Here is a 16,395-nt window from a genome sequence, read left to right on the forward strand (position 1 = left end):
GGGCAGTGTTGCCCTGAAGAAGGCTCTCAAATTGCATTCCACTCAGTAGAAACCCAACAGGGTCCTTCAAATTAAACAAATGATTGAATGTGCTAACGATGACTGAATCCAGCTCAGATGACTGGTGGTAAAAACTTGATCGGCCTAAAGCAATCAAAGTAGTAGGTATTCACTACCCAACAGCAACAAATTAATTGTTGTATACAATAGAATACCCCTGCCCAAGCTTGTGCCACACAGACTGCTTGTGAGGATGAGGGCAAGCTCACAAAGCTTCAGGGACCTGTAACTGCAATTCTGCACATACTTATGCAGATTTTACAGTCTCTTCACAACCTCGTTGCTTTGACAGATAAAATTTGAAGAGGTGGACAGTTTTTTTGCATTGAAACAAAATGTTCTTTGGTAGCTAAAACGCAGCATGATTTTTCTGCTTCTTCACTCTAAGGCGATTCAGGTTACAGTCGGCAGCCACGATCAATTCTGGGAGTGTTTGCTTTTCAATTGGCATTCTAGCCCAGTATTGCGAAGTCTCTGCACAGCGCCCAGACAAAGACGAGCAGCCCATGACAAATGCAAGGAACACGCATTTTATGAAGAAATCCCATTATAAGGCAGCGACTAAAAATGCGACACCCACTCACCCAGGCACCCACTTAAGACACAGACAGAGTTATTTGCATTATCTGCAGAATTTAAGATTCAGTATTTAATTCCTCTTCCCCAACGGCAAGAGCTAAGACTGGGGCGAGGGATTGAGGATGACGCAGATACAGCATCTTATGTTGCCGTCTTTTAAAATCAATGTCATTCATCCTGCCTTCGATCCACCTTCAAGATTCCCAGGATGATTCAACAGCAAAATTCCCAGGTTGACTCAACAGCAAAAGCCCAGGGCATGGCACAGTTGCTTAGACTAATTGTTTTGGCGGCTTTATACCTTCGGATGCAAATCACTCAAAAAACCACATCTGCTACTCTAATTCAGAGCCAAATATAAACATATACAACCTGGCAGACATGGAGCTTAATTTAGTAATCCTACCTCCACACTTCCAGATTCATTGAATGCACTGAGACATTTGTACATAAGAACAGGTGAAATGCTGCCGGAGCATCATTTGAGTTTCAAGTCCCACTAAAGTGTGTATTATTGATTTTCATCACCCGCCAGGTTCTTCTGGAGGCTTTCATTGCTATCGATGAGCTAGACTTCCTGGTTATATGCTTTCTGGTTCCCAAAGGATGGCATTCTGCGGAATAACCTTAATATCCAACTATGCAATCTTCTGTTAGACTCCTAACACTGCTTCACTCATTTGAGCTGACTATGGTCAGCTTTTTGTTATCAATTTTCTTTGCCTTCACAAGGAATTGTACGGCTGGAAACGTTGCAGGCTTCAACTCTCCAACCGCTGCTCTCTCTTTCTCCACAGTCTCCATCCGCAGTTATCTTTGGGTGCAACTTACATAGCATCCATCACATGAGAATAAGGTTTTTTCAGGAAGTTGATTGCATCTCTGGATAAGTAAGAAATGCAGGGTTTAGCACGGTGAGGAGTGATCATGTCCTCAGAAGAAGAACTGATTCTGTAACCTGCGACTGTGAACCTAAATTGCTGTATAAGGATTTGATCCGCTTAAAATCTTTTTTATAAGATATATTTTCAGCAAGGTGTATGACTGTATTGCACAGGGCAGTGTGTATGTGCCTAGTTAGCCTCGTTAAGTAAGGGTGTTTAGCTGGCAAGGCCAATAAAGCCATGTGAAATCATCCACGTCAACAGTCTTTCTGAGAAGAACATAAACAACATTTCTCAAGCAACTGGAATGTCGGTGGAAACGTGAGAACAAGGGACACCATAAAACACACAGGCTAAAAGGAACAGATAATCTCACGATAAAAACATAGTTAAGATGGATTCACACACAGTTCAGTCAGGGTAAAATAAATGAAATTTTTTAATACAACCTTAATTCCCATGATAGAAATGTGCACGTAAAATGGAGCCATGACACAAATATCTTGTTTTTAGGCCCTTCTTAAATAATAAGCTAAGCTAAATTTAACTAACACTGAACGACAGTATACTTAGTATTCATTTACACAAACACCTAGGTTTTCTGGTATGCAGACCTTGATGCACATTCTCAGGCCAATCGTTAAAAAAAAAAGTGCTCACTGAAAAACATGCCTGAGGGCCCAAGGGGGTGATGGTGGGAATGTGCGCTTTGGTATTTCGTCTTCCTTCTGCCCTCTAGGCTTGGAACTGTAAACTGCGGACTGCCGCCACCATTATCAAAAGCAACTATGGCAACAAACAAAATCTGCAGTGTGTTTGTCCTGGCAGTAGAGAGGGGCCATTCAAACTGATTAGAGCAGCATGGTGCTATGTAGGGGAAGTGCTACTTGACAGAGGTGTGCCCATGAAAGATTCCCTCCTTTTACGGTCGAGGCTCTGAATCCCAAATCTTATCCGTTCCTGCTGCGGGAAGAGGTGCAGGTGGTAATTCAAGTGAAGGTGTTGTCAAGACAACAGTTTAGTAGTCAATCACAGCAATAAGTCAAATATTTGTTCCCGGAAAAATTAAAAGCAGCAGTCATGCAGACAGAGAGTATGTCCAGGGCAGGCAGAGACTAAAATGGATTCCAATTGGAAGTAACGTGGCAGTGGCATTAATTTTCAAATAATGGGACTATCACTAATTTATTTACAGAGTTGTTCAAAAAAACAGTTAAAAGAAACAAAAAAACAAGGCATCTTAGGTAACCAGGTAACCTAGCAACATAAATACCAAGATATCTGTTCCATCAGAAAGCATAATGGGCAGAAGATAATTCAACAGGGAAGAAAACTCAAACGTACAGTACGATGACACGCTTATCTTCACACTCAAAGGCCATTCAATGAGATAATGTTGAAGAGATTCTGCTGAAGAGGGCATTTGCTGCACTGTTATTTCACCCTCTCAGATGCCCTAATCTATGGCACCCATCCATTCTAATTTTGGAAATTTTAGTCTGTAATAGATAATAGATGCAGACCTCACTCCAGAGAACACCTGCAGTTTCCTTTGATTTTCGAACCTATGGTCATTAATATCCCTCCTCCTTTCTCTCTCTCCTTCCTCCAGTATTATTTACAGTGTCCTGCCCCTATTGCCCACCACCTCGTTTACTCCAGCGTCTGGTTAGTGGAGGTGGAGCCTCTGATCCTATCTCTGCTCTCCTGCCCTTCTGAAGGTCAGACTCCTGCTTACCTCAGACAAACTGGCCCGTGGGAACCAGCTTCACAGGGACACAGCAACACATCCATCCCAAGCAAAAACAGTAAATGGACAGTGCTCAATTCCATACAAAACACCATTTACCGGGCGGGTATTTCGGTCATTTTCAAATTCAGAACCCTATCTTTACGTACCCGGTAAGAGACAGCACTATCTAAAATTGAATCTTAAAGTGCAATAGAAAGACAGTGTATGGCAACTAGGATTTATCTTCATCGTTTCTGTGCTCTTGAAAGGTCACAACTACCCTCACCCAGTGTCACTTTTAAATGTGAAGCACATCAGGAACACATAAACAGACGTTGGCGACAAAAACAACTTCCATTCGTGTTATGTTTCAAGGAAACAGAAAACAATGTTCCTCGTGGAGTTGCAAATACAGGGAAAGATTGTGGAACTGCATGCATAAAGGCACACCTATAACGTTAAGGAAAATGAGAAGTACAATACAGCTGAGTAATTTATTCTGCAAGTTTGCTTCTCCTTTACTTAAATATTAGTTGAGTTGTTCATTCTAAAAATATTGATTATTACCAAAAGGTTATCCAAAATAAAGACAAGGGAGTGACCAAGTATGCAAAGCCTGAAAGGAATTTTTTAAAGATTGCACTAACACCTGCATTTACACTGTCATGCTATGGATTTAATGTGTTCTCTAGCACGGGCCAGCAGCAGGCCAAAAGAACAGGCATTGGCAGTCGAGTGATCAGGCAAGAGCAACAGAGCTCATCAAGAGCAACAAAACAGCAACATTTCTCAGTTAATGATTCTGTCAAACCAGAGCAGCCTTCGTTGGCACAGATCGCTTCCTTTAAGATGCAAGCAGCCTTTATGAAGGTCTACTTCTGCTGGTTTTTGTTACAGCTAACTTCTTTATCAATGAAGGTTGTTAAAAACTGTGTTTCTTCGTTAACTAGTTCTTTATACTTAGCACAATGCATGCTTGGCATTCTGCCATTAGCATTGTCTTTGAACCCCTCATTTTCCACACATAATTTAGTTTCACAGTGACAAGCTGTCAACACCTTCAGCAATTAGGACTCCGCGGATTAGACCTGTCAGTCCATATTTAATCAATTAAAAATGCAACTCCTTTCTATAGCCGTGTAGCACATTACAGAAAATATATCTGAAGTACTGGAATCCGAATATTGGACATTTATTTTTCATGGTATGCTTAACCCAGTATGTACTGAAGTGTCAAATTAAAACCAATTAACAGCTCGTTGGAACTGTGGTTTGACCAAAAATCTACATAAAAAGGGGTCCTAGGACCGAATTTGAGCTTAGGTACACCATTTGACTTATTCAGGTTTTCCCCTTATATGCGTGCATTGCAACATTTTCAGTGGGAAGATTACACGGGGTTCCCATGGAACACAAAGCAGCTACAGTCTGATTGGTCAGTGAGGACGGCTTTAAGCACATCCTCAGAGGCTGGGGCCTAAACTTAGCCCAGACACTTCCTGTCACAACAGCCTCTCGTGACTCCTCAAGCACAGAAACAGAAGCTCTTATTGTAATGCACTGAAAAGTGTCATCAGTCACATGTTTCACAAATATCTAAATAAGAGATAAGACATTGAGATAAGAGATCAATTTGTGATCAATTTGTCAATAAGAGGCAAAAAATAATGATGAAAATCTATTGACAGGTGACCATCATCATAGCATTAATTGCATACTCCAACATGAATATAAATAATACAGCACATATTGCGAAGCTGACAAGAAATTCACACAAGCTTCACATCACTCAGTCATTTAATGTGATTGTGATGTCTGGGGTTCTTAGTCAATGGACCCTTCACTGTGGGTGATTTGCACAGACACTTCAAATGAATACTGCAGAATAAATGTTGCAGTTTAAAAATACATAACCATATTTCATATACTAAAAATTAACAGCATAGTGTCAAAGCCTCAACAGTGAATCACATTTATAATTTTGCAAAGACCCATGCAAGATCTATGAAACATGCACCAATATTGGGGAGATACAGTTTTTTGCCCGCAACTGTACTGTAGTCAAATGGTCCATCTCAGCCTAGTTAATACAAAAGGCTCCCTCACTATTGCTCTCACTGACAAGAAGAAGAAGAAGAAATAATATATTTCAACTTTTAAAATGCAAAAAAGTATTATCCGCAAACAAATGGTATTCATTATTCAACCACAAATGCCTAAGAAAGCATTGAAGCACTCAAGAAGTTTAAGTCGGTTAAATCATCGAAATGGAGTGTTTGTATTGGGCCATCTTCCTAGTCAGTTACGTTCCTTCTAACGGTTACATAAATTGATTTAAATATTGACTTATTCTTGCAGCTTCCAGTGCGTAGCCCGAAATGGTACATGCGCTGGTAACACAGCAGACGGTGGCACCCCGTCCCCCGTCATTGTTCTTTCAATTACACTATTATACATCTTTACACAGTCTTACCACCAGCAGCAGCTTGTCAGCCTGTGCCAGCTAACGTAAACTATAAAACCGCGATTGTTTTTCGTAGCTCGCGACAGACGGAAGGATGCTGGACTGGTGACAGCGCTACTCCATCCCACGCTCTCTCTCCCTGTAGCCTCTCTCTGACTGCGAGACCTTCGCTCAGACACTTCCCCATTTGTACAATTTCAAATGGTATTTTATTTCTTTAATATAATTTAAACCTATCAAGTCCACCGTGCTCTCGCGGGTTCGGGACCAATTAAAAATTTGTAAGTGACGGTTTTGTTTAGGAACACTTTCCATGGAATCAATGGGCTACAGTCTCTGTCTGTATCAGTAACAGAGCGACTTCAAGTAAAACAGTGAGCGTTTCATACTGACAGACATTCTTGCAAACATCCCTTAAACAAGCAATTATGCTTGCTTGTGCAATGTGTGTGCTCCGACTACCCATTGGTATTCACAATAACAAGGCTTCGTTTACCAATTCAGACTGCACAGAACTGGAGACAGCTGGTGAAAACTGCAGCATCCATTTGACAGAGAACCTTATTTGCCAGTCGTTATTCCAGTCAAATATCATGCGTATGAATATAAGTGCAGACTGTCAATACTCTGGTCTACATTAACCCAGATGCGTGCTTCTCAGTAGTTATGTCCATGACCCAGTATGCCGGCGTTCTGCGAGACGAAATCAATTCGGTCCGTGAAAGGAATGACTTATAGAGACCGAACGTCGCACAGCACGCATAGACAAGGCTACAACAGGCACAAGAGGTGGTTAAACTGCCACTGTAAACTGGGCAGTCTACGCGGCAGGGAATGCTTCATATTTATATTTGGACCGGACAGTTTTTGGTCTTAAGTGACAGTAAAATTTCATCAAGGCACTTGGGATAGGCTAATCTAATTCTATCACCAGTGTTGTTTGAAAAAGTTTCCTTTGTGATCTTAGTCACATCAAACACATTAAGAAAAACATAGGGTTCAAGCAAAAAATCTTTTCACACATTAAATAAATGACACAAGGCTTGCTCTACATACACGGTCTGCAACAATCAAAAACAAAAACCAGTGATTTTTTTGTTTTGGTTCTGTTTTTTGGGGAAATAGCAAAATATTGATTACAGCCTAGGACTGGAAGCGGAGGTAACGGTGTATCTTTTGTCTGGTTCTGCAGTCGAATACTCTACACAAAATACCATAGGCCTATACACTATACAAAATCAAGTCTTTAAGATGAGCTAGTTTTTCATGTACGTTTCTGTACATGTAGCTATATTACCTATTTTGTTTTGAAATGAAAATGTGGGCTTCGCGATAACAATAAATCCTAGTAATGTACGTAAGTGGTAGCCTACAAAATCACTGACCGAGATACTGCATGTAGCATATGAGCTCGGAGAACTAAGCTGATAACCGGCGAACGACCACCCTACAGCAACAATGTTCAGCGGCTCTGTAGCTAGTCCACGCACACATACCGCACTGCTATAGCCTATTCAATCAGAGAACGTTTATGGTGTTCAGTTAAGTCTATTGCAGTTTTATATATATATATCTGCGGAATGACAAAGAATGCCGGGAGCCAACGGAGACGGACGTGGAGATACAAAATCAGTTATATGACAGGCTACGCTGTTGCGGGACATGCATTGCATGAACACAATGTTTCACCCTGGAACCCCGGTAACCGCAGCAGCGCCCGTCGTTTTAGAAACTCACCTGCCTGTGTTGTGTCCGTTAGGTCATAGCTCAAGCCAGGGTAATCTCTCAGCTTTCTCCCGCTGAGATTCAGTATGCCTGAACAAGCCGCATCTTCCAGAGCGCGATCCAGGCTTCGAGCCGTGTGGATGTGGTGCTGATGTTGAAGTATCCCCGGGTTCCAGTGAGGTCCACTCGGATAATGATGGCCAGGCAAAGCCGTAACTGCTCCTCCGCCTCCCTGACTCGCCGCCATTTTCATATGTGATATTATCCAGACAATAATAACAGGGACTATCTCCGCCCATGCGCACAGTCTGTGAAATATGGTGGGGTGCGGGGGAAGGACAGGGAGGGTCTTTATGTTCAAGGAACAGGTACTCTTTTTCCAGACCTAACCAGTTTTACTGTCCTAAATACTAAACTGGCTAAATTATTAAATCCAGTTGAAAGCAGCCATTATATTTAAAGTACAAACAGCTAAATGAAGAGCTTAAAACTAGCTTTGAATGCTAGGCAAAGCTTTTTTGTAAAAAAAAAATTTAAAAATTCATACCTCTTCCTTTCACCATCGTTGAATTCACTGAAAGATGTCGTTTTATGGGATTATTGAATATTACCGTTGGATATGGGCAATATACACGTATAGGAGTGGCGCTTGTAGGCTGTCCACGGTCATTCACAGGACCATCCACATGACTAAACCCTGCTTCACCATTGGCTAGCAATGGTTTACGCCTCCATTTTCAGCCAGCCTTGGTTTGAATATAATGCGCAAAGGCAGTCTGACAAAATATGAATGAAACAGTGAATGGAAGATTTAAATTAAGTATCCCATCTAAGTTTTTTTTCAGTGGTAAGGGCAAATAGGTGATTTAGCGTACAGATATCTTAAGTCAGTTAGTCTGTAACAGGAGTGATTCTTATTTTTAAAAGCACTTTTTAAAACAAAAGATTGGATAGCTGAACTGTTTCAGAATGCTGTGAGCGTGCTTTTTATTTATTTATTTTATCATTATTATTTTAAATTTATTTATTTTATATATCAAACAGCAGCTAATAACCACTAAGGGAAAAATAATTGCACATTAGCTGACTGGGAGTGGTTAATTGTATACAGTATACCCAAGTCACATTTGCAAAGGTCACTTTTAACCATAACAGAGGTCCTATTCTGAGCATCCTAAAACCAGCTACAAAGGATAAGCAATGTTCTAATTACTTTTGAATTACAGTTGAATAGCATATTCACTAGCATAAAAAGCATACCAGAATGTCTGTAGCTGATTGTACCTGAATTTATTTTCATTTCAGGCATTCTACAACCCTAAAGTTTCAAGCCCAGTTCACTTGCTACATGGGCATTCCTTGGTTAACCTAGATAGCTAAGCAACATGGCAACAGTGGCTATTACTCACAATCCTCTGGTCAGATCAAGACACCCTTATTCATAATTATTAAGGGATTGACTGTCATGGTTCTGTGTTTTGTCTGTCTTTCCTTGTTGAGCCGCCAGATGGCGGCACTTCTGTTTTATGTCCTGCTCCCCCTGTTTAATTGTATTATTGTTTTCAATTGTCCAATTATTGTTTGCTGGTTGTCTCGTTTTCCCTTCCCTCTCTGTGGCCTGATTGTTCATTGTGCCCTCCTGTGTCTCGTCAGTGTCGTGTCTATTTAAGTTTCCCTTCTCCCTGACTCAGGTGCTGGATCCTTGTTGGTTGTGTTTGGTTGCGTGTCTCTAATCATGTTCCTGCCCTGTGTGTTCCTGCCATGTTCTGTTTTCCACGTGTTTTTGGACTTTTGGTTTTCCTGTGTTCCCTGTGTTTCTGAAGTTTTCCTTAGTTTTGAAGAGTTGCCCTGCGAGGCCTTTTGTTCCCTTTTTTGTTCCCTTTTTGTTAAGTGAAGTTCTTTTGTTCTTACCTTTTTGGAGTTGAGTTTTTCCCCCTCTGCATTTGGGTCCTAACCCCCCACACACCCTGACATTGACTATGTATAGATATTCATACTGTTGACAGCTATCCACAAGGTGACAAAGCTGACACTACTGTTTTCTTCCTTACTGTGCTGACAAATGATGAGAGCCACATTAGTTCCTTGCATGTGGTCTGTGTGAAACTTAAGTGGCCGCAGTTGTTTACTCTTCAAAGTCATCTTGAGCCTTAGTTAATGAAAGTGCAAGTTAGCCTGAGCAGAAGCGCTTACAAACAGGGAGGTGGCAAGGTCGTACACCCACTGGAAATGCATTTTTAAATTACTTAATGCTGTACACTGGTGATTTTTATTCCACGTGACAGTTGAACCAGGTTGTCTGTCCAATACAAAAGGGACAAAATAGCCTGTGGTTTACTGGGCAAAGAAAATTACCATGTGGCCCCCTGCCCCACAATCAGACGTTTGGTGAGGGCCAAAGGTATACAATCAAAACAGATTTTCGGTTATACACCTCTTTTCCCACACAGTAGGGGACATCTGTAAAACTCTCTGAGATTACTATATTTTTGTCTAACCTGACAAGACTTAACTGACTGCAATTGGTCCAACTGACAATTTAGTACCAATATTTGCTTCCCATTAAAAGGAAAGAAGAAACTAAAAGTTTAAAAGTTAGATTTTTAATTATCTGAAACCATCTTTGAATATTGATAAAGAGCTCTTGTTTAGGTTTTTGGAGCACAATTTTATGTTCCTTTTAAAATCCGATTAAGTGACTTACAGTTATCCGGTTCTTGTAACAATGAACTGATCTTTTTATTATTAAATGTCAGCTTTATCTTACCTTCTCCCAGGTTTTGGAAGTATTAAAAATGTTAACGAAAGTGTGACCTTTTAAATTGTTTCTTCATTGTGTATTAGCCCGAGTGCTGTAATAATAGCTACAATATATATTTTTTAGATATTAATATAATAGATGAGTCTATTTCTACATATTAATTCAGTTTTCAGTTGGGCCCTGTAAGAAAAAAATCTGACACCGCGTTAGGTCTTTCGTTGTTAGTACATAAGTTATTTTAGGCTCTGCTATGTGGCTTGACGAATGCATATCGTTTTTCGATGACAGCTAGGCACAGCCGCTTAGAACTAAGCAGCTGTATTATACGTTCAGACATGCTGTAGGACATGCAAGGCAACAAAAGTTTTTAAAGAGCTCCATTTAACATATTAGTAGCTAATTGTTAATATTATTTTGCTTATTTTTGTAGTAAATCAGCTACAACCTGTAAATATCTTACTATTAGCTGCTGGTTGCTAGAAGGAATTCAAGAGAAAACGCCCATTGAAGCTTTGCCTGTCACAAGAAGACGATGGGTGACACCGTAGCGGATACGGAGAAAATGGAGGTGTCCCGCAGTTCAGAGAAGATTGACATGACACTTGGTTGGTAATCAAAAATCATTGTCATTGCTTGTAAAAAAAAAATTGTACAGTAGGCCTGCTCAACTACCATTACCCTATGTATAACAACAGTGAGTTTGCGTTTTGGGTAACAGCCCAAATCTGTTTATAAATCTATAGCTTTGTGTACTGCGCATGACAGTTACAAATCAATTTAAATCCAGCTGATAAGTATTTCAAGAGTAAGATAAATAATTCAATTTCGGTATAGTTTAAGGTATAAGCTTACACGTAGATACAGTAAAATTAACTGTACATTATAACCGGGGGCGTGTGTGTGCGTATGTGCGCGCGTGTCGGGGAGGGGGTTCTGGGGTGGGTGGGGGGCACAAATGTTTTGCTTCAGCCATTACACAGCAGAAATACACACATTTGCAACATATGACAAAGTGGAAGCAAAGTGTTCCAACCCCCTTACATTTGTGTCCCCTTCAAACAGATGAAATTATTGAACTCAACAAAAAAGAACAGAAAGCAACCTCAGGTGCCCAAAGGACAAAAAAGAAGCGAATGACAAACAGATATTCCATCCTCAAAAAATTAGGCAGAGAAGGACAGCAACGTTTTCCTTTCAAACGGGGGGCCTACCAAATCCAGCAAGGTAAGGGATAAACTGTAAAGAGACCGTCAGCCAATCAACAATCTCAGTACAGTGTGTCAGCATACACAGGAAATGCAGGGGTAAGCCATTTTTACAAGACTGTTATTCGTTTCCATACAGAATATTGGAATATATTGCCCGCTTGTTTTAGTTCCCCTTACTGGACATTTGCTCCTATATTTTTTTCCAGCTCCCCCAGTGAACAAAACCCAAAGTTGCTATCTTTAACTTCTCTGTTTTTGTTGCTTTGCTTTCCTCTGCAATCTGTACTCTCTTAATTCTTCTTGAGCTCTCCAGTTATGAGGCTGTAGATCACTCTGGCCTGCGAGACTCCATTTCGGCTCATGATTAGGTTCTCTTTCCACTTTTGCTGATCGCGCTCATTAGGGTCCCTGGAAAGGCTTGTGCTTGCTTTCTGCTCCTCACAGCTCCATCTCCTTTCCTCCAAGGCCTATTTGCCTTTGTGTTTGCATATATAGCCATTCAATGATTTTAAGAGGAAGCAAGCACAGTCTCTTATTCACGTTCACTGTCTCCGCTGCATGTCACACTATCTTATAGAAGTCACAGAGCAGGTTAAACATTTATATTGCTGGCTTAATCAAGTGTATTAATGTAATCGTAATACGATATGTCAAACTAATGTGAGTGTTTTACCCTGATTCTTCTTTACAGGACCATACAGGCCTAGGTTTATTGGGCCATACAGACAAGGTTTCTACAGGAAAAGGCCCAACAATTTCAAAAGAGATCCACCAAGTACAAATGGAGTCAGCCCCCTAAACAGGAAGCCATGGGATACAAAGGTGTTTATGATAGCTTGAAAATGCATAAAGCTCAATACAAGGTTTTGACCCTTGTGTAGTCTTTGTATTATGTATCCACCCCATGTCCACAGGGTCAAAAGTGACCTGCCCTCACCGCCCCACCACAATAAAGCCTCTTCATTGAATTTTATACCCAAAATGTATTTTGCATGTAGAAACAACCTGTCACTCATCAGAAAATCGGTGAATAACTGTTTTCCTACTTCACAGTCCAGAGATTTTTATTTATTCAGTCTACACCACTCATTTGTGCTACAAAACACATCATAATTGATTATTTTTATAATTTATTTATTTGCAGTAATAGGTTTGTGGCACTTAACTTTGATTATGTTATTGATTTCATAACTGCAGGGTAAAAAAAAATACACGCAAGACAATCTTTTTACCCTGATGGTGTACCTCTACTATAATAATATAAAAAAATAGCAATGTTTGATTTTTTTTCTAATGGTAGGGTCACTCCAGGTCAAGTCATCACATTCATGCAGAAAACATGAAACTCAGAAAAGGGTCTTTTGTGACCTGAGGACAACAGGAAGGTTTTAACTTTAAGCCATCTTGTCATTTTCTAAATGTAAACATGCTTAGGACACAGAACAATTAAGCCATCCCAGAGTGAAAACCCAGCCCTGGTTCAACAGAAAGTTCTATCAACCCTACAGGCATCCAGTATGGCCTATGAGAAGGTAAGTCAACTCTGATATCCCCGAAATGAAAGAAAACTAAGTTTTTTTAAAAAGGATTTTGTGTGTCATTAATTAAAATTTGAAGCAATGGAATAAATTAATGTATCAGTGTGGTAAATCACATTTGATTCTCTTTCATTTTCCGTCTTACAAAGATACCACCATTTCCATATTTTATTCGGCATGGTTTCCAAGTTCCTTGTCTTTCAGGAGTTTGTTTCAGGAACTGAACATTTTCCTGTTTGTGACATAATGTTCATGCCTCCATTTCTTCCAGCATTGTCTTTTGAGAAGAAATTTACGATCTCCATGCATAACTCCAAGTTTGCAGGTCAACTCTAACATCCTGTGGTTTAATTATTGCATCTGAAAGAGAAATGGCGCTAAAGCCAATGCTGTCTGGTAAAGTGCATTTGGCCGTGCTATGCGAAGACACTAGTATATCTGAACCATGTTTTCACATGATGTCGTGACAGGACTCCTCAACCATATGCAGGAAGAAAGTTTCAACACACCAGGCAGAATCAGGGACAGGGGACAACAAGGCCATATACCCTGAACAGAACGGTACGTGTGGCACCGCCAAATATAAACCCATTATACTGCAGATTGAAGATCGTTTGCATTATGGTCACAGTATTAACTGCTCAGAAACAACTTAAATGCAAAAAAAAAATATTTTTCCAAGTGGCTTAAAACACCCAGTACTTCATATCTTATGTCTAATAACTGAAATTGCATTTACCAGTTTTACTTCTCCAAAATGCTAACGGTCTATAAGCAATTTTAGAAACAACACCAAGCATTTGGGTTTCACGTACTCCTTGTCATAGGGTAGCCGGTTCCGTACAAATGCTGTGCAGCATAATTCTAATAGACTGGTTAACAGTTACCTTGCTACATGCCCATATTTTAGGAATACAAATCTTTGCTTGTTAAGTTCTGCCAATGTTTTCCCTTTAAATATCATTTCATACTCAATACTCAAAGTTGATTGTAATGACTTTGGGTAATGACCATTTTATTAAGCACAAAAAAGAAGTATGCTGAGTCAGTTTGGCCCAGACATGCTTCAGTGATATTGGGACAGAAAAAGATCCATAGTACATTTTTAACATTTTTAACATGAATAAGCCAACAGCTGGAAACCACTCCTCCATATCAATCCTCAATCTCGATTTCCCTTTTCTTAAGTTTCTTGCTCGGAAAATGAATGACAGATTTGGCAAGTACCAGAAAGTAAGAAGGTAAGGGAATTGTGATGGAAACTAACAGATGTATGCCAACAGTACAGCTTCTCTGTTTCTATGATTATTAATCATTGTATATGTCATTCAGCTGCTTCCTTAACCTCTTTGATAACCTTTTAATGCGCTTTTAAATTTTAATTTGTAAGTCATAGCGGATAAGTGCATTTGCTAATGATATCATTTCATGTAATCAAACAAAAATTTGTGATCTCGATCGAAAGAGTTCTGGTACCTAATTGCCAGTCTCTGCCTTTCTGCCAAAAAGCTGGAGAAAGACGCCCTCTTCTGGTTCCATCTTGACAGTGTCCGTTCCTAACACCAAGACGGCTCCAGATCCCCAGTGAGTAAACTACAGGCTGAACCCACTCTGTTCAAATGGCCTTTACAAAGTCATTATTTGTTGCAAGATATCCATGGAACACAGATATTTGCAAAACAACTACAGGTAATTTTCACCAGGTTCATAGTGATTATGTTGTACTTCCATTAGATTTTTTTGTTGAAACTAGTTGCTACAGCAGCACATGCATTTTCATAAGATTATGTTGTGTTCCCTGGAAAGCCATGTGTCAACCTTTCTATTTTGTATAATTTATCTGCATTATATAAATTGTGTGATACCCATGTTACAAATCAACATTTTTTACTTGTGAAGTGTGCATCTGGAGTAATACACTAAACTGCAGGACAGTTCATTAGTCCCATAATGTTACCCTGGAGTTACACCAATGGAATGACATTGATTGTAAGAAGTCAGCTAGCAAAGCATTGTGGGAACCCTACACCCTACCCTAGATGCCCCCTTGTATTTTCTTCAGGGCAAAGGTCAAGCAGTCTGCTGTTACAGACATGTCCCCTGAGGCAGGAGCCGAAGCAGTTGCTCAACCCAAAGGCATCCCTCTTAGATTCAACTTCAAGGCTGTAGCCAATCAGGTGACACTTTCACCACTGCATGCCCTCGCATATAGAATAAATAACTGTATATTTATTTCATTGATTTGGGTAACTGGGTTAATTCTGTCTATGCCCTCATAGTCGGTGTGATGTTTGGCACCACTTTGAAACATTTAGAAATATTTAAAAAGTAAGAGGTCAGAACTGCACTCAGGCCTTCTTTGTCAATCTAGTTACATAACATAACATAATTACGGAAACAGGCCATTCAGCCCAACAAAGCTCATGGATTACCTACAGACAAAATAGTATCTAACCACTGACTTGATAGTATCTAGATAGTTGACATAAACCCATAGAAAAAGCAACCAAAGACGCACTCAGAAACTTAACAAAAAACACAAGAAATATGCTGAGTTATCTTCTGAACTGATTCTTCTGACCTGACCACCGTGAGAAGGTCATTCTACCACTGGGGGGCCAGTACAGAGACAAGAGGCATCTGGGACTGGGAGATATGCACCTTCACCAGCGCATTTATGCCCAAAATGTTGTTATTTTCTTAACTCTGCAAGTTCTTCGTCAAATTTTTGAATGCAAGACTTTGGTCGTTTTTTCTGATGAATCTTGAAACGGACTTTCAACTTTTCTGGACTTGATTTCATCAGCTGAATTGTACCTGGTTTCTCCATCCCTCACCTTTTTGCCACCTCTGTGTTCCAGACAGGGGTGTCTCTGAACGATCGCTTCACCGGGCTGAAGATTAGAGGAGGCACTGGATACAGACCGTGGAGAGGAAGGGGGAGGGGCCGAACGGTCACCCTGCAGTGACCAGTGCCATGACCCCCCCCCAGGCCACAGAAGGCACAGCAGCACTTCCACCACCGTGCCTGTTTTTCCAGACTGCTGCGCAGACTCATCTCCACAGCAAAGAGATTGACGTGCAGCATCTCAAATGAAATAGGGCCTAATCAAATAAATAGGCCATCAGCAGCTTTGAGTATCACACATTAGGCTTGGTGCGGTCTGGCTTAACTTTTCTTTGATGAAACATGTTAAATTTATAGTGTGACATCTGCCACCCATCAAGCTATGAAATATTTTCCCTGGTCCATAAGGCAAGACTTTCTGTACAGTTAAATGAAAAGTGCCTAGCCCATGCAATTAGTAGGCAGGACCAGAAGGCCTCACATAACTGAAAACTATGACTTTTGAATACGTATGAAGAAATGTTAGGTTTTTGTGTTATCTACTGTATGTGCAAGCAAACATCTGAATATTAACTGTTATTATTTGCATGTCTTTG

At 40.3% G+C, this 16,395-nt stretch overlaps 2 protein-coding genes across 5 annotated transcripts in view; one reads left to right on the forward strand and one right to left on the reverse strand.

The window, feature by feature from the left end:
• The window catches only part of LOC118223650 (leucine-rich repeat and calponin homology domain-containing protein 2-like), a 37,067-nt gene extending 28,959 nt beyond the window's left edge, over positions 1–8,108 (reverse strand). For 3 of the 4 annotated variants that reach the window (XM_035410464.1, XM_035410465.1, XM_035410462.1), the window contains exon 1: positions 7,457–8,106. In XM_035410464.1, coding sequence (XP_035266355.1) covers positions 7,457–7,697 — 241 coding nt within the window. In that variant the 5' untranslated portion in view covers positions 7,698–8,106. Of the gene's footprint in view, positions 1–7,456 lie in introns of all 4 variants that reach the window. The other variant, XM_035410463.1, reaches the window with a different exon arrangement.
• A 2,390-nt stretch (positions 8,109–10,498) lies between these two features.
• Positions 10,499–16,387, forward strand: si:dkey-17o15.2 (UAP56-interacting factor). The gene is made up of 9 exons (XM_035408818.1): positions 10,499–10,810; positions 11,268–11,429; positions 12,105–12,235; positions 12,848–12,945; positions 13,422–13,512; positions 14,140–14,192; positions 14,461–14,535; positions 15,014–15,128; positions 15,813–16,387. Exons 1-9 carry the CDS (start codon positions 10,738–10,740, stop codon positions 15,918–15,920), a joined length of 906 nt encoding a protein of 301 aa, XP_035264709.1. The 5' UTR covers positions 10,499–10,737; the 3' UTR covers positions 15,921–16,387.
• Positions 16,388–16,395: the final 8 nt, after the last annotated feature.

Source organism: Anguilla anguilla, chromosome 3 (assembly GCF_013347855.1).
Source record: "Anguilla anguilla isolate fAngAng1 chromosome 3, fAngAng1.pri, whole genome shotgun sequence".
NCBI classification, from domain to species: Eukaryota; Metazoa; Chordata; class Actinopteri; order Anguilliformes; family Anguillidae; genus Anguilla; species Anguilla anguilla.

Coding starts and splice junctions, on each gene's coding strand:
- si:dkey-17o15.2 (XM_035408818.1), top strand. CDS start 10,738: ATGGGTGACACCGTAGCGGATACGGAGAAAATGGAGGTGTCCCGCAGT. Junction 11,430..12,104: donor GGCCTACCAAATCCAGCAAG/GTAAGGGATAAA, acceptor TCTTCTTTACAG/GACCATACAGGCCTAGGTTT. Junction 15,129..15,812: donor TCAAGGCTGTAGCCAATCAG/GTGACACTTTCA, acceptor TCTGTGTTCCAG/ACAGGGGTGTCTCTGAACGA.